Raw genomic sequence first — 27,083 nt, 5'->3', positions numbered from 1 at the left:
TGAATTGGACAATCTCACATCTTTGAATATTCTTGATATGTTAAGTTGTATAAACTTAATCTCATTGCCAAATGAATTTAGCAACCTCACATTTTTTACTATCTTTAACATGTCAAGTTGTAGAAGTTTGACTTCATTGCCAAATGAATTCGGCAACCTCACATCTTTGACTATCTTTGCTATGTCAAATTATATAAACTTGATATTATTGCCAAATAAATTAGACAATTTTACATCTTTAAATATCCTTGATATGTCAAGTTATATAAACTTAATATCATTCTTGAATGAATTAGACAAACTAACATCTTTGACTATCTTTAATATATCAACTTGTTTAAACTTGACATTATTGCCAAATGAATTGAACAATCTTATATCTTTGACTATCCTTGATATGTCAAGTTATATAAACTTGAAATCATTGCCAAATGAATTGAACAACCTCACATCTTTGACTATCTTTAATATATTGAGTTGTAGATACTTGACATCATTGCCAAATAAATTAGGTAACCTTTTATCTTTGACTACTCTTGATATGTCAAGTTCTATAAACTTGATTTTATTTCCAAATGAATTAGGCAACTTCACATCTTTCACTACCATTCATATATTGAGTTATAGAAACTTGACATTATTGCCAAATGAACTGAGCAATCTCACATCTTTAACTACCCTTGATATTGTTAGGGACATAGTCCTTAGAACTTTCTAGAGACAAGCTTCTAGAACCTTCTAGAAGCAAGTCTCTGGAACCTTCTAGAAGCTTCTTAGTTAGTAGAAGATGTTAGGGACATAGTCCTTAGAACCTTCTAGAGATAAGTTTCTAGAACCTTCTAGAAGCAAGTCTCTGGAACCTTCTAGAAGCTTCCTAGTTGGTAGAAGTTGCTTGAGAAGCTTCCTAAATAGGAGTATATATTGGAATCGAGGCTGAAGAGTTCTTCAGTCTTGACAACACATGTCTTGGAGCTCTAGCTCACCTCTTTGGTGTTGTTCTTGTATTCATCTGATTAATCTAGTTCTTGTCAGTTCTTCTTGAACTTCTTAGTAGATATCAAGTCTGTATTCTATATCCGTGACAATTTATCGAGACTTCACTCACCTCATATTTCAGAGCTAGTTTCTTCTTTGTTACAGTGTGGATTACCCCTCTGCTTAGAAGTGTACTAACACTTTAGAGGTTGCGGATTACCCTCCTCTAAACTGATACTTCTTTTGTTACAATACTGGAGTCTTATTCTTCTTGGAGAGAGTGGATTACCCCTTTTCTTGAAGCTCTTAAGGTATTTTAGAGGTTGCGGAGTACCCTCCTCTAAACCAATATTGTCTTCTTATAGAGTCATTTCTGTCCTTCTCTTAGAATGGTCGGGGGCCAAGACATTAGTATGACGGAAAGTTCAGAGTCTAAGTTAGATGCTATCATGAATGCCCTCGCTACGTTATTGCAAAGAACTGTAGAGATTGAAGGAGTCATGGCAAGGCTTCATAATGATGGAGCATCTAGAATGGCACAATCTAGGTTGCAGCAGCCTCAAACTTCTACACTTGGAGAAGCAACTTTACCTCAGGTTCGATAAGCACCGCTGGTTCTACAACATAAGGAACCCCAAGTTAGCCTTCCAGACAAGTTCGATGGTACACGTTCCAAGTTTTGAGGATTCGTCAACCAAATCAGGTTAATAACAGTTTTACAGCCCGAACGCTATCCAACGGAGGAGTCACGTGTTGGGCTTGTTGGAACCTTACTTACAGGACAAGCTCTATCATGGTTTGCTCCTTTGTTTGAGAAACGATCATCCATACTAAATAACTTTGAAACCTTTTTGGAGGCATTTACGGAAGCATTTGGTGAACACGACAAGGTTCGATGGACTACAACAAAGATCCGGTCACTACGACAAGGGGTGCGTTCTACATCAGTCTATGCATCGAACTTCAGGCAATTAGCATACGACATCAATTGGGACGAAGAAGCGTTGATGAGTCAATTCTATTGGGGTTTAAGGGACGATGTGATGGATTTGCTGTTAACTCTTTCTGATCTACAAATACTCAACGAAGCTATTAGCCAAGTTGTGAAGTGCGATAACCACCTATTCCAACATCGCCAAGACCAACATTCAAGACAACATACGGTTCGCCATGTACCAATTATATCGGCAAACAACGTGAATTCACATTCAGAAGTAGAAGACATGCAAATTGATGCGGTACGTGTCAAATCTCTTATTCTAGAAGAAAAAAAGCGGCGTATGGAGGAAGGTCTATGCTTATATTGCGGTGAAGAAGGCCACAAAGTTGGAAACTGCCCCAAGAAGCAAAATCGACATATTATCAAGACTAGGGGCGCGTTTATTCAGGAAAACGAAGATGCCTAGCCACAATAGGAACCGTGCGGCTGGACAGTGAAATATCGCAACAAGAACCAGGTTCCTTTCTTTCCGCTCAAACCTGCCCTTTGTTTTACAATCCCTTTGCTTATTAGCCCTCAGAAATTGAGAACCTTAGCATTATTAGATTCAAGAGCATCTGCTTGTTTCTTAGACAAAGAATTTGCAAAGCGTCATAAGATCCCTTTAGTACAAAAATCCCAACCTGTTCACGTTGAAGTCATAGATGGACGACCTTTATTGTCTGGTAGTGTCACCCATGAATCAGAACCTATAGAAGTGACGTTTAAGGACCATAGTAGTCATATTATTTTCAATATTATTAGAATCCCATCAAATCCTGTTATTCTTGGTCTTTCCTGGTTGGAAAAGCATAACTCATCCATAGATTAGAAGTTGCAGAAGATGACCTTTCCGTCAAAACCACCCAAGAGCAAGCCTAGTAGAAAACCCCGAATAGAGAAATCCTTATTTATTGGAGCAAGAGCGTTTATAAGATTGTCTAAGGGAGGGACACCATTTGTCATTTATGTCGCTCCAACTACCGGGGAGAAGATCTCGATAGCAAGTATACCGGAGCAATATAAGGATTTTAAAGACGTGTTTCAAAAGAAAAATGCCGACATGCTATCGAAACACAGACCATATGATTGCCCCATAGACTTACAAGAAGGAGCACAACCGCCTTTTGGCCCAATCTACAATCTATCGCAGATGGAGTTGGCGGAGTTGCGGAAATACATCGACGAGAATCTAGCCAAGAACTTCATCCGTCATTCAAAATCGTCAACTAGAGCACCCATCTTATTTGTGAAGAAGAAAGATGGCTCGTTGCGGATGTACGTGGACTATCGAGGCCTCAACAAGGTAACAAAGAAGAATCGTTACCCGTTACCCTTGATTTCTAGTCTCTTAGAACAACTTGGACATGCAAAGATCTTTACAAAAATTGATCTAAGGGGAGCTTACAACCTCGTATGAATCAAGGAAGGAGATGAGTAGAAGACAGCGTTCCGTACAAGGTATGGCTATTTTGAATATAATATCATGCCCTTTGGTCTTACCAATGCTCCAGCGGTCTTTCAACATATGATGAATGACATTTTCCGAGAGTACCTTGACGATTTTGTTGTCATCTATTTAGATGATATTTTGATATTCTCCAAAAATGAGGAAGAGCATGAAAAACACGTTCGTTTGGTATTGGAGAAACTACACGAGCGAGGACTATATGCCAAGTTGGAGAAGTGTTTATTTCACCAAATAGAGATGGAGTTTCTGGGGTTCGTTGTGATTACGAAAGGCTTGAAGATGGATCCCAAGAAGGTGGAAGCAATAGTGTCCTGGGAGGTTCCGAAGACGGTTAGAGACGTACAATGCTTTCTTGGTTTTGCCAACTTCTATCGGATCTTTATCAAGAATTACTTTCAATTTGCTACTCCTCTCACTCGGTTGACATGCAAGGATAAGCTGGAATGGAGACCTCTAGCAGAGAAGGCGTTTCAAAACTTGAAGACCGTATTTACTACGGCTCCAATCTTGGTACATCCAGACTTTACAAAGGCCTTCTATTTAGAAACTGATGCTTCGGATTTTACTGTGGAAGCTGTACTTTCACAAATGGGAGAAGACAAGAAGCTCCATCCGGTTGCATTCTATTCTCGAAAGTTCTCTGTTGCTGAAATCAATTATGAGATCCACGATAAGGAACTTCTTGCTATAGTGGATTCTTTCCAAGAATGGCGTGACTTTCTTGAAGGAGCTACACATCCAGTGACCGTATACACAGATCACAAGAATTTGGAGTATTTCATGTTGGCTCGAGTTCTAAATGGACGTCAAGCTTGATGGAGTATGTTGCTATCTAGGTTCGATTTTATTATCACTTATCGACCTGGAAAGCAGCAAGGACTATCTGATGCCTTATCGAGGAGATTGTATCTTGTACCAAAGGCTGGAAAAACAGCGTTTGATCAACAATGTACGACATTGTTGAAGCCAGAGCAATTTCAGCTTTGCGCTACTATTATGCCAATTGATGCTGACTTCCTGAATCAGGTACGTGCCGTAACCATTGAAGATTTAGTAGCCATTGATATTAAGCAGCATGCCAATGACGACAAGTTCAAGGTGGAGGGAGATCTTTTATACTTTGAAGAGCGGTTATATATACCAAAGGGACCAGCACGACTTCGAGTTCTTCAATCTCGCCACGATTTTCCAGTTGCGGGACATTTTGGATTCAACAAGACCTTGGAGCTTATTTCTCGAGATTTTTGGTGGCCCCAAATGTAGAAGGATGTGAAAGATTTTGTCCTCTGCTACGACATCTGTTCAAGATCCAAGAATCCTCGACATCGCCCTTATGGACTCCTACAGCCATTGCCGATTCCACATCGACCATGGTCTTCAATTTCCATGGACTTCATCATGGAATTGCCATCATCGAACTCATTTGACAGCATCTTTGTCGTGGTAGATCGGCTTACAAAAATGGCACACTTTGTCCCTTGCAAGAAGACATCGTCTAGTAAAGTCACAGCAAGGCTCTTTCTCGATAATGTGTATCGATATCATGGACTACCAGATGATATGGTATCAGATGGAGGAACCCAATTCGTATCAAAGTTTTGGAGATCTCTCTTTGAGATACTGAAGGTGGATATCAAGCTTTCTTCAGCTTTTCATCCTCAAACTGACGGTCAAATGGAACGGGTGAACCAAGTCTTTGAACAATACTTACGATGCAGCATCAACTATCAGCAAGACGATTGGACCACATATCTGCCGCTAGCCGAGTTTGCATATAACAACACCCTCCATACGTTGACTCAATACACACCATTCTTTTCCAACTATGAGTATCATCCGAAGCTTGATTTATTGAGTCCATCAACAAATAACAATCCAGCAGCTGAAGGATTTGCGAAACAACTATCAGAGCTTCAAAATACATTGAAGCTTCAATTATAATCCGCTCAAAAATCCTACAAGGCGTCTACAGATAGATTTCGGAATCAAGCACCTACTTTCAAAATTAGAGATAAAGCATGGCTTCTTCGACGGAATATCAAGACCAAGCGACCATGTAATAAGTTGGACTATCGAAGATTGGGACCATTTATCATCCAAAAGCAAATCAATCCAGTGGCGTACCATCTGGAATTACCAGCTTCTATGAAGGTACATCCAGTCTTTCATGTTTCTTTGTTGGAGTCTTATAGAGAGTCATCTTTTCCTGGAAGAGTGCAATGTCTGCCACCTAGTATTGAGATCGAGAACCATGAGGAATACGAGGTTGAAAAGGTGCTGGATTCTCAACAAAGGTGGAGCAAGTTGGAGTATCTTGTTCATTGGTGCGGCTACGACATTAATGAGCGAACGTGGGAGCCAGCTAAAAATCTCACCAATGCGCCGCAAAAGGTATAGGAGTTTCATCAACAACATCCTCATAAACCTAAGCCGGTTCGACAATAGCTTCTTTCTGAAGCTTGCTCACCCAAGAATATAAGAAAGGGGGAGAGCACCACCAAAACTCGTAGTTGATGTAGTTATTTTCTCTAAGATAAAATAGAATTTTTTCAGTAGCCATAGTTTGGTCTTTTGATATGGATAGCCAAGAGATAGATACTATGTCAGTCAGATTATCTCAACCAACTAGTTTACGAAGGCGACCCCAAGATGAAGAACCACATGCACTACGACGACGATGGAGGATACCAAGTAACCGATCACTGGTGATTGTATTTGAGTCTGAGCCTGCTTACGATGGTCAACCAGAAGGCATATTTGTAGGACATTTTCACAATGAAGACACGGAAGTTCATGCTTGGTCAGAAGTTGAAGCAGTGGGCCATTACCGTTGGCTTCAAGGGCCGATGAACCACTTACCTCGTGAACAACAGCTGGAGTTCATAGCAGACATTATGCGACAGATCTTCATTTTCTTGCGTTGGTACTGATTGACAACAACATTGCTTCTCAGAGACCTCGAAGCTAAAGGAGGGGGTGATGTTAGGGACATAGTCCTTAGAACCTTCTAGAGACAAGCTTCTAGAACCTTCTAGAAGAAAGTCTCTGGAACCTTCTAGAAGCTTCTTAGTTGGTAGAAGATATTAGGAACATAGTCCTTAGAACCTTCTAGAGATAAGTTTCTAGAACCTTCTAGAAGAAAGTCTCTGGAACCTTCTAGAAGCTTCCTAGTTGGTAGAAGTTGCTTGAGAAGCTTCCTAAATAGGAGTATATATTGGAATTGAGGCTGAAGAGTTCTTCAGTCTCGACAACACATCTCTTGGAGCTCTAGCTCACCTCTCTGGTGTTGTTCTTATATTCATCTGATTAATCTAGTTCTTGCCAGTTCTTCTTGAACTTCTTGGTAGATATCAAGTCTGTATTCTGTATCCGTGATAGATATGTCAAGTTATATAAATTTGACTTTATTGCCAAATAAATTAATCAACTTCACATCTTTGACTATCCTTGATATGTCGAGTTGTAAAAGCTTGATATCATTGCCAAATGAATTAGGCAATCTCACATCTTTGACTATTCTTGATGTATCAAGTTGTATAAACTTAACTCTGTTGCCAAATGAATTAAGTAGTCTTACATGTTTGACTACTTTTAATATGAAAGAATGCTCAAGCTTGATATCATTGCCAAATGAATTGGACAATCTTACATCTTTGACTATTTTAAAATTGAGAGAGGTACTCAAACTTGAAATCATTGTTAAATGAATTGGATAATCTTATATTTTTTATTATTTTATTATTAAGAGGTTGCTTGAACTTAACATCATTGCTAGATGAATTAGAAAATCTTATGTCTTTGATTACCACAAAATTGTGATGTGTTTAAGTTTGGCATCATTATCAAAGAAATTTAAATTAAGAAAAAGCTTAAATTTGATATCATTGTTAAATAAATTTGACAATATATATTTTTTGACTAATTTAGGTAGAATTGAATATTCAAATTTGATATTTTTGCTAAATAAATTTGATGTTTAAGAATTATTTTTCTTAATTTTAGATATTTTTTTCTCCTTTGTATTTATAAGACTAAGTTCAAAGACTAATATCAAAGATAAATTTGACACAAATAAACTTGGTTAATTTAATTTAATAGATAATAGTAAAAAGAAGATATATTCTATTCTTGAATAAAAAAGATATCAAATTATAATTAATTTTATTTGTAAGAAATAAATCTCATTATTATTTTTTAAATTTGGATAGAAAAAACAACATCTGTAGTACTAAAGAGAGATTTTAAAAAAATAGCTTGATATCATAAGAATACAATATAAGAAGAAATTAAATTAACCAATAGGAAGTTGCAAGAATATAAGTTAATAAGACAATATAATAGATACAACTCTTTTATAAAGCATATTTTTATTAATATAATAAATATTCATCATTAAAGATAGAATGTTCTTATATCATGAGTCTATTTTGTATAATTTTATCATATAAATTGCTTGTATTTTATCTAACTTATATATATACAAAATATTAATTTTTATTTTTTTATTAATATAAAAATAATAATAATAATATTTTAATATAAAAAATAAAATAAAACGTATCACATATGTAAATAAGATATGAAGGTGCACTCATAAGAAAATATGTGAAATAAGATATCTCTCACCTTTATACTTTTTATTTATAAATAAAAGATACAATATGTGATGTCTTTTAATTGTTTCTTACAAGATTATAACTTGATAACTTAATCATCATGTGATTGCTCTTCATAAGATGTTCATAAATAATTGATTGTTTTCAGATTTATAATATCATTTTCCATAAACCACCAACTCTATCTATTACAAAAAGATACATTTTTGCTTCTTCATGTTGTAAAGCTCAACATTTCTACCAACTACACAATTCAAGCTATGATAATGTTTTTTTTTAACTTTAATTATGGTGGATCTTTGATTATTATTAATCTACTATAATCAAATCTTTTTGATAGTAATCATCCACAAATTAAAATTTAATCCTATTTATTTTAATATTTATATGCAAATTCTATTCTTAAATATATAATTATAAATTAAAACCAAGAAATAGAAAAATCTCTCTTGTAATAAAAAAATAATATTCTTAAAATGTAGAAGTAGATATGAATGAAAATAGAAATTTAATAATATCAATTTAAGATAGAATTTTAATTTTACAAATTCTATTGAAATAAATACATAATTTATTTGATAAATTGATTGGTAGTCATAAATAAGATAATATCAAATAGTATTAAATTTACTTTGAAATAAATCAAATAAGAACTAGAAAAAAAACCATTAACAATCACTTTAAAAAAGCTATTTTAGAAGATCGAAATTAATTCAAAAATAAAATAAATTTACTATTTTATTTAAATATAAATAATGATTAAAAAATCCTATAAAATAGATATTAAATAACTTTGATATGTAAAATATATATATATATATATATATATTAAAATTATTTGAGAAATTTTAATATTTTAGGCCTTTTAAAATACTCTTAAAAGAAATATTGAAGAAATTTGATCTAAAATGTGATATTGTTAGAAATTCATATTAAAATCGAAGTGTATTTAAAAAAATTTGTATTTTGAAGTACTTAATGTTTTTCAAAAATTTTAAAGTATTTTATTTTTTAAAACTCAAATTTCTAAAATTCTTATAAAGCTTATACATGTATTTTTAATTTAATTTAAAAAAATACACATTCATATAATTAAATCAAGTTATTAAGAAAAAATAGGCTAATTAAATATTTTAAATTTTAAATCTCATAGATGTAATTATTTTAATATAAAAAATATAAATATAAATATAAATATATTATAAATTATGATATTTATATCTTTAATTTTTTTAATATTAAAATTTTTAATATATATATATATATATATCATCACTATATTTAGAATTAATTGATAAAAATAATAATAATATTAAAAAATATAAATATATATAATTAATTATATAATAAAATCCATATTTATAATTATAAAATAAAAATATATAATTAATTTTAATATTCATAATCATTGAATCATTATGTATCTTACTTTATATTTGATAAGATGATTTTTAACATGGTTATTTGTATCAAAATGGACTTTAAGAATAGCAATTGATTACATAAGTCTACCATTGTCATGTTGTAATATAACTATTAAATGAAAGAGAAATATATCTATATATATATATATATATAAGGACTTAATGAAAAATATTGTAGCAAATCATCTTAGAAGTATAGATAGTAGTCAAGGAGGTAATAAAATTTGTAAGTGCTAATACTGCCTTCTTACAAAATGAGCTTCTACTTACTTTGTACGAAGATAAATGAGGCAATACAAAATAAATAAGAAAAATAAATAATATAAGCATCATTAAAAAAAAATTACGAATAATTTATAGCAAAATTATCTCAAGTAATTAAGAATTAATGCTTGGAATAGACCAGTTGTGAATGTAAGTTGCAATTAGACTCCAAAGCATGAAACCATGCATCTATGGTAGTTTTAGGATTTTTTGGTTGATTAAAGAGTAGGATATAAGAAAAACGAAGAGAGAGGTTTTTTAGATATTAGTTTTGAGTGCTTTGAGTTTGTAATGACTTTGTAAAGGCTTTGCAAAGTCAAGGTTGTTTTGGAGTAACTTTGGATTTTTAAGAAATATAAAGAATTTATACTTAGAATTATTTTGTAAAACTAATAGATGATTTTTGGATGAAATATTATAATTAAATGATATTTTTTATATTAAATATATGTTATTAATTTGAGCATGATTAAATGGTTTATTTAAAGGTCATTGAAATTCAAAAGTATTGACATCTAGAAAATTAGAATTTAAAAGTTTGATGAGGATTTCTAAGATTTGCAGCAGTGTATTGGTTATATTAAAATAAATATTTTATACTATTATTAGAATTATTTAAAAATAATTATATAATTTTTGAAAGAAATTAGAAAATAATTTCAAGAGATATTGATATTAAGAAATCAAAATCAAGATTGGAGAAGAAGATCAAAGAATATTCAAGCAAATTATAAGGTATATCTTTTATTTGGTATGTTGGATATTTTTTTAAATTGTTATGATTTTTTTTACTGATAGATTAAAAGGTTTAATTTTTTTGAATTAAAATTAACGATTAAATTATTAATTATTAAGGTTTATTTTTTTTTAAGATTTAGTAAGGATATTATTAAGATTTTGGTTGGATTCGATTACGGCTTGATTAGGATTAGAAATTTGACTAAGATGTAGCATTTAGAATTTGGCTAGGATTTTTTTAGAATTTAGAATTTAGAATTTGATTAGAAACTAATTAGTATTTATTTAAGATTTGATTAGGATTTATTTTAGGTTTATTTATATTTTTTATTTTTAATTACCTTTAAAATTTTTATTTTTGATATTTTATAAGAATTTATTGATTATTTCTTTATGGTTTTTTTTAAGTTCTTTATGATTTCTTTAAAAAAAATATGATTTTTTTATATTTTTTTTATAATTTCTTTAAGACTTTATTTGAATTTGATTAAAATTTGATTAGCATTGTTAAGATTTGATTGGAATTAATTTAGGATTCTATTAAAGTTGTTAAGACCTTGTTGTTGCAATTTCCAATTTTCCACAACCAAGTATCCAATGCATTTTCAAGAAAAACTTCATATAATACAACCACATGTTGGTTTTTTTGTTTTTAAAAAATAAATAAATAAATAAATAAATAAAAGGCAAGATAATCACGGTCTTAATGTGAAAAATAGAGAGAGATGTGGTTTTGAAAAGTTGGTGAATAATACATGGATTTTTGTATACAAGTAGAATTTTCATTAGAACCTCTTTCCAAGAAATTTGTTTTAAGTTTTTTCTTCAATCAGGGTAAGATTACACTAAACAAGCAAATCAAAAGATTGAATAGGTAGTAGCAAAGATTAAGTAGTGGCTTGAGAATATTTTGAGTTTTGAGTAGGAAATAAGTAGTGGATCTTGTGTTGTTTAAAAGTTCCAATACACATGATTCTAGTTGTAGTATAGATGTTTGGTTAGTTTGGTATCAAATGCATATATTGCATAAGTTGAATATTATAATTTGAATATCAAGAATTGTTATAGAACTGCCTTTTCCTAATATAAACATTGCTAGTTTTCTTTAGAATATTAATAGCATATTGTGTGAGTATCAAATAGATAGAATTTGCCATCAATCATAAGTAGATTCATTATTGAAGGGCATTGGATTTCTTTTGATGAGTCTATTGGATATTATAAATTTTAATGTGGAATTTTTGAAGGTAGAAGCTGCTTAATGTTAACTTTTTCAAAAAAATTAGAATCATCAAAATAAGAACTAAGAAGAATTTGTGGCAACAAATCAAGTGATAAGTATTGCATTGCACTGATAAGTAATAAGCATTGCACTGTGTGAAGAATCTAGATCACATAGTTTTGGAGGAGCAATTATTGGAATTCAACTATCAGATTGCCATGAATATTTGTATTGCTAAAGTTACATAAATAATAATTCCAACAAGCTAAGATTCATTGAAATAGGAGTGTTAGGATGAGTGGAGTGGATTATTGGAGTAGAATAAAAGAAAGCCCTTAACTTCAAGCAAATAGATTGTAGTAAGTAAAGAAATGAGAAAAGAATTGGATTTTTTTTTTTTAATTTATATATATGAGTTTTTAAGATAATATAGTTGTGGTTGTGATTTTTTTATTTTTTATTTAAATTTTTGTTATATATTTAATTATTATGATTTTGTAAATAAATCATTGAAGTTGAGTTAAAAAGGTTTTTGAATTGTTGAGAGATAGGATTTGTTATTATTTGTAGGATTAGTTTTTATTTGATAGTACTTATTAGAGTTAGGATGTGAGTTTAAAATGGCTGTCTTAAAAAATTTTAGAAATGTTTAGAGATTAAATTTTCTATTTCTGGATTTATATATCAAATATTTAGGATTAAATATAGAAGATATTTTGAAAGAATGTCAAGCCTATGTTGTAGCATTGAAGGTTTTATTGGAAAAAGAAGACATTGAACAAAAATCAATGCACAATCTTGTATAAGAATATTTAATATGTTATGAAGATATATAACTATTTCATGACTTGAAGCAATGGCAGATTGAAATATGAAGTAATATTGAATGAATTATTTATTACACTAAATAAAACTTATTTATTAGTGAAGAATTGTAGAAAAAAAAAAAAAAAAAAAAAAAAAAATGGTGTAAAGCAATAGTAATTCAATTGAAAAAATAACTTTTAGAGATCTACTTGTAGACTTAAAGTGATTGACTTTAGAATATTTTATATAAATAACAAGTTGAGTGAAATGAGAAATGCATATTTTTCATCACTTTAGTTGTAAACTTAGAATGATGGTGATTTTACATAAAGAAATGAATTTAGAAGATTATGCACATTTTTGAAGTTAACAAGACATTTAGTCAACTTAAGATATATTATAAACCTATCTTGTAAAGTTGTTATTCATGAAGAAGTATTTGATAAAGCATGTCACATGCTAAAAAAAAAAAAGATGGAAAGAAATATCAAGGTGGTCAAGATTGATATCATTGCCAAATGAATTGGGCTTCTCATCTTTGACTATCATTGATATATTGTGGTGCAAAAGCTTGGCATCATTGCCAAATAAATTGGACATCACACCATTTATTACATTATCTCCATAGGCTAGCCATATCTAAAAGCTATTTAAGAAATCACAACCCTCAAAGAAATATTTTAATTACTAAAAAGCCTCTTTGGGTCATAAAACTACACCAAAGCAGATCATTGCTGCATAATCAGAGTTAATTCCTATTGGGTTCAGTTGGATGCAAGAATCATCCCACAACCGCCATAATTCCCATATCTTCAATATTGCCATAGCTTTGCAATGTCTTTACAATCCTCTACTGTGGGGGGAATGTTACGTTCAGAATGTCCATGAGGCAATTTGTTCATGCTTTGTTCTGTGATCTGGATCTTTGCTGAATGAGGTTCCAAAATTGGGATGTATATCATTACTTGTAGTCACTGGCACAGCTTCAAGAGCAGGACATAGTTTAGGATTTTAGAGAAGGTACTCCATTCAGTAGACGCTGCATCCACTTGCAAGGGCTCTACTTTACTCATGCGATAGCCTTGACCCAATTTCCAGTACTTGCACTGGTACCTTCAGGAATACGTCTTATCACGTCTTATCAGAGACAATCCAATCATTTTATAAGGCCGCGGCTTTAGCTTCCTCAGATAACGCAACCACAATTTGATCAGGAGTAGCCTTCATTTCTTTTTTGTCCAATCCTGGGAAAACACCGATGGTTGAAAGTTGGAACTCCGATTCATTTGTTTGGGCTCCCTCACGATGGACTCGAGCATCGGCTTCTGCTTGAATGTCACTAACTGAACCTGAACCTGCCAAGACATCTTTCATTTATCAACTCAAATTCCAGTAAATCTCACATCGACGAAGCGATGATGCCAAGATGCAAGGCAAAAATTTCAGTCCCAACCTATAGTGACATCAGACTACTACCATGCGGCGGAATGAATATCAAAAAAAAGTATAACATTATCGAGGTGCAACGGTACTCAAAATACCAAATCAAGAGAGGAATAATACCAATTTCAATACTGGCAGTATAAACTTCTTTTGAAGGCAGTTTCGAACCGTCCTCAGTCCTCTCGATATCATCCACTGGAGCACTTTCCTCTTTGTGGATATCAAACTCGGAAGGTCTTCTGGATACTATGACATAATCTGTTTCTGGATCATATTCTGAATCTGCACCACCTACCTCCAACCAGTGTTTGATAATATGGAAGAAGTGTTCATCCAGAAGGATGCCCCGATGGTCAGCAGGTATTCCCACTCTTGCCTTGGCATTTAAACCATCAGCCTGAACACACGCGTAATAGCAATACAATCAATCCTAGAAAACAGAAAAAAAAAAAAAAAAAAAAAAAGTACGCGTACGAAGTGTGAAAGAACTATTTATGTGAAAGTTGTATTGTCCACGAGTTCATGGTACGCATGATGTAGAATATGAACTATACAGTTCATGAATATTCTCATCAGGAGGTTAATTATATTAAGCTGAACTACTTCGCAGAGCCTCCCCTAATAGAAGACTCAACAAAAACAATCAACGCAGGTCAACTGCAACATAAGAATATCACCCGTATTGTAGACAGTCACTTTTGATGTGGTGAACAAACATTTGCGCTAAAAAGCTTCCAACAACACTACAAATGAATTACCATTGCAGATTCCACTGGAACAGTACCGTCCCCATCAACGTATGCGAATTCAGCCTGTTTATCAGCAGTTCATGTTTACATCAAGCAGTGCTGGATTACAAAAGATCAATGCAGCATAAGGAAGTCATGTCTGAGCATTGACGTAAGACACCGCAATCTGATATTGCAGCTTGTACTATGCGTAAGATCAATGAATTACAGAGAGTACGTTTCTTCCATAAAACTTTTGTCCCTCATACTACTTCTTCCTAGATGTTGACCAAAAGTGGACCAATAAAAGTAGTACAAACTTATGAAAATAAAAAATGATCAGATGAAAATTATGAGGAATGTACCTCTGAATTCAAAATTTCAGTTAATTCTTGCAGAGGCGATTTGTCGGTACCGTAGCTGAAAGAGTAAGAATAAATCGCTCGTCAGAGTCCAATTGAGAGGATAACACATACACAGAATGATATTTGAATAGAGCATATGTGAAGGCACAACTTTTGACAGACGTCAGAGTTCACTTGATTCAATATAAAGAAGGATACAAAACTAACGAGACATGATGGGGGGTGTCATGTGATGTGCCGTAGAGATTGTAAAACTTTACGCCCTCAGGCAGCTTCGCTTTGTGCATTATCCTCTGAGTCTCTTGGGCCCACTTGACAATAACCTTATTTAAGGGCAGAGGTATCTTGGTTCCATTGAAGTTCAACTGAAAGAATGTTCGTTACATATGTGCATTACCAACCAGGGCCGAGGCACACAATCAAGTGTAACAACACTCAGTTAGAGCCAAAAACCCGATCAAAAATCCTTTTCAAAATCAATCAGAGTGGCATTCTTACCTTGTTCTCTTCCAGTGCAGCCATCATGACATCTAGGTTATCACTGGGCCCAAACGCTTCCAATTTAACTTTCTCCTCGCCATCCTGATCAGCTATTTTCCGCCACAACCGCAGTTCAGGAGGTTCACTCCAATCGAAGTCGGGAGAAGCTAGCAGCTCATACACCGACGGGCACTCTATCAACTGCACAAATACGCATGCAACCTCCAAATGAGCATACAATGACCAAACATAAGAACCCAAGCAAAAAACTCTACTGCCAAAACCTTTGCAGTAGATTGAAATTCGTCGAAAGTGCATTCACCACTGTGACATAGCTGTGAGAAAATCCACAACAATGTGAAGGTACATACAAGCTGATGCATACTCCACTTTGCAACAAAAAGCTCTCGTTGCCAACCCTTCACAAAATCCACACCAGTCAGCAGACAGTCCATGATAAAACCGGGAGCACCTGAAGAACAAACAATGTCACAATGTGAGGATAATGATATGAAAATAAAACTAAACTGCTACAGTATTGTAGGGTAACAGTTGGTACTGTAGAAGTGATCGACGTACATATGCTACAGGAATCGAGCAAGAAGACATTCAGGTCCTCGCTTAGACTTGTTCAAGATCATACAGACGGGTGAAAGGACGAGATTAGAAAAAGGAGCAAGCAGAGTTGTTGCCTAACACAGCTTAACATCATGAACTTTTTCTCTTTATGAATAGTGCAATTGGAACTTTCCTTCATCCCACTAAAATAAAATGACAGAGAAGGAAAACACAAAACAATCTTCAAAAATACAGACGAGGACACAGGATTCCCCACCTTCGAAGGGTGCGGTAATAGCAATCCATGAGTTAGCATACTTCTGAAACACCTGCATTCGACAACCAACTAGACATTAGCAGCTGAACCGGAGAGTACACAGACGAAGTGATCACCTGATGTCCTACCCAACTTCAAGACTAGTGTACGCTGGTCTGATCATTTGGTCACAATGTACCTGAGGATGGAGAGCCAGAAAACATTTCACAAGGAGACCACCCATGGAATGTGTAATTATGTCAACTTTCCTCCCACGAGATGCCTCACACATACTCTCCAGCTTCAGCTTCATCCGATCCATAGCCTCTCCAAGCCTGCATTGAGCATTAAATTCAAGACGTCAGTATTGAACATCCTGTTTGGTTTATCGGTTTGAAATGTATGTATAAGTAAATTGATATGCCTTCCTTGTCATGTGAATGAATCGATTGAAAGAGAGCGAGCGCGAAGGGTAGGCAGAACTGCATGTGAGTCGGGATGAGATACATGTAGCACAGAGGGAAAAAAGCCATCAAACACAAACCAGCAAAAGAGTTGCTATGCTTCTTGCAAACCACATAATCTGCTTTATTGACACTCAAGAAGACGATTTCGCACATTGGATGACGACAAGGGGTGAGACAGTTTCGTGTCACCAAAAACACTAATGAGAAGATAATATTCTCATACGAACCTATTGCTTTGGCGGAAATCGTATCCAAATCCAAATAACGTTTTACCCTCTTTGTAACCCCAATTTGTAAGTTGTTCGATCAAATCGTGGAAGTAGTAAACAGTATCCAGACGCATGATCTGTCACCATGTAAGATTACCCTGATTGGATTTTCCTGAACAATCTAGGTAAGACAATCTGAAGCATCAAGAGTAAACCTCGAAAGATCAAACAATTAAAAAATTTAAGGAGCTGACATGTACATACCACATCAGGATCGAGAATGTCACAGCTATACAATCCAAAACGTTCCTCTGGAACTTCTATTGTTATGTCCTTATTCAGGGAATGAGTCTTTCCTGTGGAAAATTGAAGGGATAAAATGCAGTCAGAATGTCACAACAATTCACAATCACCAAGGCCCCCGGACAATCCCACAGAATCCACTCCACAAGAGTTCGAATTACAATACCATACCTGTGACAGGATCGTAAGAGGAGAAGAGTTTAAAGCGAAATTCATGATCGGCCTCGAACAAGCGAACCCAGACACGCTCCTTGTGGCCCTTGTGGTCCACTGCAGTAAGAATGGACCCTCCGATCCCCGGCACCAACAATACCGGGTTCGGAACCGAGGCGACATCGTCGTCTTCATCGCCCTTACGGTGCCATCGCCACGAGTGCTCGGCCTTCCCCACCATCTTTCGCGACATTTATTTTTTTTATTTTTGGTGTTTACTTGTTGGCTCCTCTACGACACGGTTTTTCGCCAATCAAAGCTCACCGTGACGTTTTTCTGCAGCATCTTCGTCACAACTTCTACAAGATTTTCCACCGACAGAAAGGGACGATCAGGAAGTCATGAAAACCATGGAATCGGCAATTAGGGTTTCGAGCAAAGGAGTGCAGGAGATGGACGGATGGATAGATGGATGGATGACTTATCGAAGGGAAAGGCACCTGTTCGTCCATTCAGAACCCATCATACGTGGGCTGGTGGTTGTGACGTGTTTTCCTTGCGTGTTAAAATTTGTTAAAAAATTTGTTAGTTTTTTATTTTTATTTTTTCTCTCTCTAAAATCTCGAAATCTCGAAAATCCAAAATCTCGAAATATTAAATAAATAAATAAATAAAATGCATGCAATTTGTTCATTAAGTTAAAAGGCTTTGGATATATATATATATATATAGAGAGAGAGAGAGAGAGAGAGAGGTGGATCATGAAACTATATAGATGCGTGTGTGTGTGAAAGTTATACAAGTTTCATTAGAATATAGTTTAACAAAATATGAACAAAGAAAAATTATCCATGTGATATTATATATATATATATATATATACACACACAAATATAAAAATTTAAAAATGTTAATTATTTTTTATTTATTTTGGCAGACAAAATTTTATTGTAATATAATTTTCAAATTGCATAAAAGAATTGATTTTATTTGAATTTAAGTTCTACAATAAGACACAATGTTTGTTTTAAATTATTTGAATATAAATCTCAAACATATTAGAATAACTAGTTTTTTACCAACTAATTAACCTCTATATAGTGAATGTACAAAATTTATCTTTATTTTTTTAACTTATTAATTAATTAAAAGTTGACTTTAGTCGTATATTTTTTTTGTCTTTGGTTTTTTTTTTCCTATATTTTAAAAAGATCAAAACTAATAGTTATAATCCAAATTATTAATATATATTTTAAAATTAAAATAAAAAATATATCTAGCTTGATTGAAGTTGCCATTGATTTTTTTTTTTTTTTCCACAGAAAATATTAAATTGTTAAGTTAGAAGTGTATCAATGAATGTAATTGTAAGTCAATAAATGCATTAATGTAAGTAAAACAATTTTACATGAATTAAGAATTTTTACTTGCTTTTTTTGGTGTTTTAATAGATGTTTTTTCTCAGAAATATTTTCTGAAAAATACAAGTAATTTAGAAAAAAATTTGTGGGATTATTTGTATAAAAGTTGAGGTGTAGATGCATTTAAGAAAATATGCGGCGTTGAAATTATTGCTAAAAAATAAATAATAAGAATTGAGGTGGAAATGTATAAAGAGTATTTTTTTAAAGAAGTATTGTATTTAAATGTGGTCACAAATTTGCTATAATTTATTCTATTTTAATACCAACAAAATTAGTGGATTTTTTTTGAATAAATTAAGACTTGTCAGATATTTTTAACCATGATACCCAAAAAACACACATTATCAAATCTTTTGTACTTTACAATCAACTGGATCAAGAATCTTAGTAATACAAATATTTTTATTGCTCTTGCAAAATTCTGCAATTTGAACATCAAAAGATCTATTCCCATTGTCAAAAGACATGTGGGGTGAAAAACAACTTGGTTTCATGTAATACATGTGGGGTAGTGCAAAGGAATCCTCACTTCATAGTCATTGAAAGCCTATAGTCCCTACTCCAGCAACAAGCCAACACAACAGTCATTGTGTGGGAATATGACAATGAAGCCTCATCATACTCAGTTGACTGGAACCTCATCTCATTATATGGAGATGATGAGCAAGCACTTGAAGACTATGAATATGGATATGATCTCTCTGAGTAATATGAATACAGCCTACTGGCAGCGGATCCTTTGTTATCAATGGCTTCTATTCATATCTAGAAACACATGGAGTTTTGTGTTCTAAACCTGGCAGGGCTGTCCATGCAAATGTGCTACCAAATCCATCAATCACCAAATGAGTTGCAAGTTTGCTGCATCATTCTGTTGAATATCACCCCTGTGATCATGGTTCTAAAGCAATTAGGTAGGCAGGTCTGTGGGTGAAAGACAAAAAAAAGAAAAAAAGAAAAATACAACCATCATAGTTTTATTATGCAAGCAATGAGGCTAATATTACATGTGTGGCATTGCATGGAGGTGTGCCTTAGAAGTCTAGGAATATTGGTTCTGCTGATCAGAGTCTGGCTGGACGTATAACTGACAATGCTCCAGTGTTTCAGCTCATGATCATATTGCCTTGTTTTCTTTGAGTGGTAATGTTCTGATGTAGAAAACTGCACTGGGAGATAACCGACCCGAAATTCAAGGCATGCACTAAACGGAGACTAGGTTTCGGCAGTGATAAGTTGCACTATCTAGCTAAAAAAACGTATCAATCGAATGGTGACTGAACTCCTGTTTTTGATGCCGTTTTCATCACAAACATACAGTGATGGGCATCTACAGTGCAATCAAGTGACATGCAGGACAACAAAAGAAGTTGGGTTTAAAAAGAATCAACAATCTCCTCACACTTGTTCTATTAGGACTTGTTCGGAGAGTGTGCACAATTTGTCATCGGACAGAGACTCAACGTGATCGAATCAAGCGATGCATGCTACCATCATCACCAGATTCTGCCAAAGCTTTCTCTCTGTTTTGCGTTTTTTTCTTTTGTGTCTAGTTCCTGAGTCTCCTGAACATTATGAACTATGTCGAGGTCCATGCAGAAGCGGTGAAGAGACAGAGATCTTCCCATCCGAGCTTGAGAGCGCCGAGGTCTTCCAGCAACGTGTAACCCTCGCCAGGATAGAACCCCTGAGATAGCAGTAATGCCGCCTGGTGGACTGCTTGGGCACTGAGGGCAACGGGATTGAAGCCGGCTTCGCTGAGCTTGTCCCGCCAATGATCGAACTTCGTTGTGCCCGATCGACCGGGACCTCCAATGGCAAGTATATTCTTGATCTCACACGACAGCAGTTGTTGCTCTACCATGTGACGCTTCAAGCTTTTCCTGTTGTAACTCGCCCCCAAAGAATCGAACAAAGCGGAGTAGTAGTGAAGTGCTTCAACGAACCGGTTAAGAAACGGGCCTCCGTGGCGGAGGTCTTGCTCCACAATGGTGATAATCTTGGGTGAGAGCTTATGCATCAATCCCAGTGTGGCAGAGTCACAACCCGAGACATCGTATAATGAGTGATGCATCCAGTGGACTGCAAGCGCGTCTGAGAATTCTACTTTCAGCGCGGAGGGATCGAGCTTGCCGAACTTTTCAGCGACGGCTGTGAACTGGAAAGAAACTCCCAAGGTTGCTGCGAAATCGATTAGTCGCTTACCAGTCGCATCGAGGGTCTCCACCGAGGTTCCCAGGCCAGTGATATGAACGTGAGGAGGACCTCCAGGTCTCTTGGCCAAGTTTTGGAGCAAAAGGTGCCATTGTAAACCATGCATGATATCCATGTCGATGACGTGCACGTTGTTCATTCCCTCGAAGGCCTCAGAGATAGCCTGAATAGCAGTAAAATGCGAAAACTTTACAAAAGGGCAGATCTCGTTGAAAACCTGAATTGCAGAGGTGAAGCTGGGGTTGTTAACCAGGTCATTTCTGGGGAGCGGAGAGTTGATTCCCAGACAGGATGTAACCAAGCGAGATGCCATGCCTTCGGCAAAATATGCGACTACCCTTTGCACAGAGCTCCCATACGGCGTTACCTGTTCACGCAACTGCGGCAGAATCGTATTGGCCTCGTCGTGGTTGCCTGAGGAAACTGCTTCAGCGCACTGCAAGAGAAGCGCCAAAAGCTGCAGCCCCTCCTGACTGGTCGACGGTTCATGCGATTGCCGTTTCTGCGATGAGGTCTGTGGCACATCAAGTGGCAAGGATGGTAGGCCTTGGCAGTCTCTCGCGTTCTGGGCTGAGCACTGCGAAACACTTGACCGCACATCAAAGTCGAGGATAGTGTTTCCAAGTTTAGGTTTCTGATGGTAATGCGGTTGGATTTGAGGATATTGCTTGAGATGTGACGGTCCCGGCGAGTCTCTGGATGTGACACCCTGATGGCCGAACTTTGAGAGTGAAGGCTGTCGTGTAGTATGCAAATGTCGAAGGCTGCGTTCATCCGCTGGTTCAAGTGACAGCTGCAGATTGTCGTCGGTTCGTTTCTGAGAACTTGAGAAAGGAAGCTGTTGGTCTTCTCGCAGTTCTGGAGATGGATGAGACACCGCAGCCTGTATCTGCATGACATTCTCTTGCCTGTCATGAAGACCAGAGATTGCGTTTTTAAATGTCTGGCTTGTATTTTGAGACGAATTCGCATTTTCCCGATAAACTTGTCCTTTCGCGCCATCGTTGTATTCGACTCTCGGTCTTTTCCCAGCTCTTGCCAAGTCGATGGGCAGAGTGTTCTGGACTCGTCCTCTAGCACTCGCATACAGCGGATGCAAGCGGGATCTGATGACTCTTTCTGCATTTACATAGCCTGGTGCTAGAGCCTCTGAGAGATTCGCAAACAAGTGTTCGATGGGCATTCCAGGCATAACTTCCATCATCCCTCTAATCATCCCATCGACCCATTGCGACACAGCATCCTCATCCAATCCTGCGAACTGGTCCTTGACATTCTCACTTGCATTGTGAGCGCTGAAACTGTGGGTCCTGTGCTGAGGCATGTCGAATTGCGGCACATGCTGATGTTGATGACTTGGTACCGCATCTGCAATCTTCCCCAAACTATTCCCAGGCTCGGCATTGATTAGAAGAGGCTGGGTCTGGTATAAATGCTGAACGTTGCCACTTCGAGCTTGCGCGAGGCCACTGGAGAAGAAGCCGTCTCTAATACTTGCACTGCCACAGGTTTCCAGTTGAAGACTTTGAGGGAGAGTATTGGTGAAATTGTTAGGAGCGGAAATCCCAGAACTGAGATGATTGGGAAACGTAACATTTGAAGGAAAGGTTACTGTGATATTATCTTCTAAAGGAGGAACCTCCCATCCACTAGAACTTGTTGGAAAGGAATTAGATGCGAAAGTGTAATTTGACCATGAAGAAACTGGGGCAACTGGTGGCAAGGTGGAGTTTGGCCAATTCGAACCAACCGTGAAGTCCAGGTCCACCAAATGATCACTTCCATGATCCAGCGAATCTGCTCTTCTATGAACATCCCAATGAACGCCACAGCTACCGCCTGCGTCGGAGCTGATTTGACCAGAGTTCCGTAAAGTATAATGATCTGTCATACGTAATTGATCTCGATCTTCAGCAGTTACGAGGCTTCTGTAACCTGGTAAGTCAGCATATTGTGTGCATGTTCCAGTAATGACTCCCGGTAATAGCTCTGTTGACACGGAGCGCAGCCTCTTGCTGGGGTTTGGACACACTATAGCCATGCTCCTCACTATCTGAAAGATACTGACATCTCTAAATAAAGAATCTCTTCTTTGTAGCTTTCTGTTTCCAAATTTTGCAACTTGGAAGACTAGATAGCACTACTCCTTGGTCAACTTCTGTATTCAATTCATCAGGTATGTACTGTTACCTTCCAAGCTTATTTTACAACCAAGAAATTTGCCATCGATCTGCTCTCTGGTTGATTGAGCTTGGAATGCTTAGATACTGCTTTAACCTGTGCTTCTGGAACGAGGGGTTGTAAGGAACGACTCTCAGTCGATCGACCGGCTACCAGCACTCATTGTTTCGTTGGACTATCCTTCTACCTACACAACAGCAGGCCAAAAACAAACGCGTGGGAAGGTATCAAAAAAACCGTCGACAAAAAAAGCGTTCAAGCGACGTCAGCTTTGTACAAACATCACCTATCTGATTGTCACATCTTTCACTGAATGCAAAGACTAAGTAAATGGCGAAAAAGTAGACTAAATCATGGAACTTGAAGCTCTAATCACCCCATTATAAGACATCAATATATGTGTATATAAATGAAGTACGATAATCAGGGTGCAACATGATCACTTGTCCCTATCCGCCTCCCCTAAGTAAGCTTCAGAGTCGATCGATCAGCGAATTCTCAGTTGTGAGTAGATCATCAAAACCAAAACATCGTTCACCTCCTCCTGAGACCAGCGGGCCAGGGAGTGGACTCGTGATCTTGTGATCTGTTACTAGTTGCAACCTGTGACATCCTTTCACGACCATGTAAGGAGTGTTGATAAAACAGAAAATCCTAGCGCGATACCTTGTACAGAACGTCGTCCTCGGCAGATTCCGATTGAGCGCCTTTCTCTCAGTCACCGCGTAACCTGGTCTGGCTCCGAACATCCATGTACTTTGCCAAAATATTCCTCAATATGGCCTCTTCGCAGGTTTACTAACTGTCCGCCTAAGAACAACAAAGCTTCCTCTCTCTACAGATACTGAACTTGAAAAGATCGATGACGATGGTCTCCGACACACTGCAGTAACTTGCAACCGTAAACTTTCGCTGCACTCCTTCTCCTCCTCCTCCTCTTATGTTCCCATAAATTCCGGAGAACACCACGACAGGTCCAGAAACGCACTACAAAAAGTCGCGGCAACAGTATCGACAGGCTTCAGCAGCAGACAGAGGGTACATGCAGTAGAACTATTGCAGCCAAGTTCCAACGCGGCGTCGACCAGTGGTCCGGAATGATAGCCTAGCTCCGTCATGCTGTTCTCTAGACGAAGCCTGGTAAGAGACAGATTCTGGCCGAGGGAGATGGTTAGCGCGTAAGCCTCACGTCACGATATTCGCAGCATATCACTTTTAGGGGGTCATCTGGTTCCGATTATTTGCACGTAATCGTTGTTCCTATCGCCATATTCCACTTGTATGTTTCCGCCGAAGGTTCTGAGACATTGTGCAATCCTTGAAACGTGCCCTGCAGGAGCATGCTGGTCCTTGCTGCAAGGGCTCTCTCTCACTCCAGCAGGGCCCGGGCTTGTATTATATTATCGCATCAGTAATGAGGGGAAAAGGAAAGGGAAAAGGGGGATTGGGTGGGGATGGCAGAGGGACCAGGAGGTGAGTTCAGCTGGGTACGTCCTGTGAAGGTGGGAAGTAAGGGGACTCTGATTCCCTCACTGCTTTCCTTTCCTTTCCTCTTGTGGAGATACGACAGTAGGGTGCCACACCATGAGACCAGTCTCTCGCTTCCCCTTTCAGTCTCTTCGGGTCAGGGAAACCACCCCCCCCCCCCCCCCCCCTTCACGCTTTCCTTTCCTTTCCTTTCCATTCTTTCTTGCAGCCCCCCATCCTTGCTGCTAAGTGTTGCCACTATGGAATGGAGCTGGCCTGCATCGGCAGCATCGCCCCTCCGAATCATCTGGAAGCCTCCCCTTCGCTCCACCACAGCTCACTGTAAGCAAGTGTGTTTGAATATATATATATATATATATACAAACATTGTAAATGAGTCTGTATGTATAGAAGTGTGTGTGTACACATGTGTATGTATCTGAAAATGTGTAGATTAGTGCGTTTATATATATGTATGTATGTATATATATATATATATATATATATATATATTTTTAAGTATATGTGTAAATATATTGATGCATATAAAAATTTGGTAGATGAGTGTGTGTGTGTGTAAATAAGAATGTGTGTATTTTTTTATTCCTCTTTTTTTTTTAATACAATTGGGATTACTCTTTTTCAACAATGTCTAAATTACTCTAGATCTTTTAAATCTTAAAGTTTGACCTCTACAATAGCTTTTTGACAAAAAAATCTTTCTTTAGTTTTGATTACTTAGGACTAGTGATCATTTTGTAAAGAAGTAACATGGTCCATATTTAAATCTTTCTTATTTTCAGATAATTTTAGAAACCAAGCATAATATATTTAAGTACCTAAGTTATGATATAAAGACAAAAGACTAAGATATTAGTACTTTTTTTCTCTATTTATTAACTGATATTTTTTTAAACCATATAAACCATATTGATTTGATTCCTCCTATATTATTTAGGCTAGGTTCTAAACAAGTTGACATACCTTTAGAAATGTTCTTTTTCTAATTTGGCCAAATACATCATTAAATCTTTTTTAGTATTATTTTTATATAGAAGTAGGTCAAATGTCAATTTTGCAAAAAAAAAAAAAAAAAAAAAAAAAAAACAACAACATAAACATAAACATAAACATAAACATAAAAACAAAAAAGCATAAAAATATTTTTACAAATATGATATTTTTTTTTAGTTTTGACTAAGTTAATTATTTGTAAAATCTTTATAATACCTATTGTATTTATTATTCTTTAGTAATAAGTTAGTGTTTGTACATGTTGTAATCTATTTAGTACTTTTTAGTTCCAGTGCAAAATCCAAGCATATGTATCTATTCAAAATATTTCTATATTTTACATATTTAAAATTTGAAATAGTATTTTTTTTTAAATAACTACTAATAAGTAAATTAATTATAGCATTCTTATTAGCAAAGAGGCTTTTGACAAGTCATATAGCTTAATCTTCTATTTATTTTGAAGAAATAGTATTTTAGCATATAAATTATTAATCCAATTTTTTAAGTAATAAGATGTAAAATATGAATATATATATATATATATATATATATATATATAATCTTAATCATATTCTAAATAACCGTATCTATCAATAATTATTTTAGGTAGTATAGATTAATTTTTGTATAAATAAAAAATATTCTTACTTCTTTTGATCATTTTTAAAAAATAGAATGGCTATCATATTGGCTAAAATATGATAGAAGATGATAAAAACAACATTTTATTCTATCAAATTAATCATTTTTATTGATTATAAAAAGAGCCATGGAACTTAATTTATAAAACATAAACTATCTTATACCAACATGATGTCATAGATATACAAATTTATTCCAATAATTATCTATATGATTAAATAGAAATAAGTAAATATATATTAATTTCATGATATCTTATAGAATAGCTTCCTAGAAGCTTCATAGATGTAGTTTTGATTTTATATATATTTATAATTGATTAGTAGGTTAAAAGCTTAGTCAACAAGTTAATCACATGCCATATGTGTTGATAGCTTGTAAGATAAGCTAATTATGTGGCACACATATAGAAAACTTGTCTTGCATTTTAAGATTCATATTTTGCAAATTCAATACGTATTGGAGGTTCTATAGAATATTGTCATATAACTTTTAGCTATATAATATATATATAAGCAAGAATGAAACCTTTTTCACTCTTGACAATGCCTTTCTAGTCTTTAATCTTATCTCAAGACTTTCTAGTCTTCTTGTCTTTGGCAATAGCCATTCTAGTTTAATATATTACCATCTTGAGATGATTTTTTAGTCTTTTCAAGTGTAATAAGAGTATATTGAGA

At 35.4% G+C, this 27,083-nt stretch overlaps 2 protein-coding genes across 4 annotated transcripts; both read right to left on the bottom strand.

The window, feature by feature from the left end:
* Positions 1 to 13,004: 13,004 nt before the first annotated feature.
* Positions 13,005 to 17,856, bottom strand: LOC112273877 (phospholipase A(1) LCAT3). Of its 2 annotated transcripts, XM_024502899.3 has the most exons (12): positions 17,477 to 17,856; positions 17,267 to 17,358; positions 17,021 to 17,139; positions 16,526 to 16,661; positions 16,348 to 16,399; positions 15,884 to 15,984; positions 15,531 to 15,713; positions 15,240 to 15,397; positions 15,033 to 15,087; positions 14,698 to 14,751; positions 14,060 to 14,336; positions 13,005 to 13,851 (listed from the first exon to the last, which is right to left on the bottom strand). In XM_024502899.3, exons 1-12 carry the CDS (start codon positions 17,709 to 17,711, stop codon positions 13,658 to 13,660), a joined length of 1,656 nt encoding a protein of 551 aa, XP_024358667.1. In that variant the 5' UTR covers positions 17,712 to 17,856; the 3' UTR covers positions 13,005 to 13,657. The 2 variants fall into 2 exon arrangements, with proteins under 2 accessions (XP_024358667.1, XP_073385789.1); XM_073529688.2 differs by lacking the exon at positions 14,698 to 14,751.
* Positions 17,857 to 20,252: 2,396 nt separating this feature from the next.
* Positions 20,253 to 24,476, bottom strand: LOC112273876 (scarecrow-like protein 23). 2 transcript variants are annotated; one of them, XM_024502896.3, is made up of 2 exons: positions 23,944 to 24,476; positions 20,253 to 23,464 (listed from the first exon to the last, which is right to left on the bottom strand). In XM_024502896.3, exon 2 carries the CDS (start codon positions 23,135 to 23,137, stop codon positions 20,462 to 20,464), a length of 2,676 nt encoding a protein of 891 aa, XP_024358664.1. In that variant the 5' UTR covers positions 23,138 to 23,464; positions 23,944 to 24,476; the 3' UTR covers positions 20,253 to 20,461. The 2 variants fall into 2 exon arrangements, with proteins under 2 accessions (XP_024358664.1, XP_024358666.1); XM_024502898.3 differs by lacking the exon at positions 23,944 to 24,476 and having other exon boundaries at positions 20,253 to 22,595; positions 22,847 to 23,062.
* Positions 24,477 to 27,083: the final 2,607 nt, after the last annotated feature.

Source organism: Physcomitrium patens, chromosome 21 (genome assembly GCF_059467195.1).
Source record: "Physcomitrium patens ecotype Gransden chromosome 21, ASM5946719v1, whole genome shotgun sequence".
NCBI classification, from domain to species: Eukaryota; Viridiplantae; Streptophyta; class Bryopsida; order Funariales; family Funariaceae; genus Physcomitrium; species Physcomitrium patens.
This window is presented reverse-complemented; position numbering and strand designations above follow the sequence as displayed.

Excerpts from the sequence above, each read along its gene's own strand:
- LOC112273876 (XM_024502896.3), bottom strand. The coding sequence starts at position 23,137 with ATGGCTATAGTGTGTCCAAACCCCAGCAAGAGGCTGCGCTCCGTGTCA.
- LOC112273877 (XM_024502899.3), bottom strand. The coding sequence starts at position 17,711 with ATGTCGCGAAAGATGGTGGGGAAGGCCGAGCACTCGTGGCGATGGCAC. Across the intron at positions 16,662-17,020 it reads GATTTCCGCCAAAGCAATAG|GCTTGGAGAGGCTATGGATC; the intron begins GTTCGTATGAGA and ends TGCTCAATGCAG. Across the intron at positions 15,398-15,530 it reads CTGCACTGGAAGAGAACAAG|TTGAACTTCAATGGAACCAA; the intron begins GTAAGAATGCCA and ends ACATTCTTTCAG.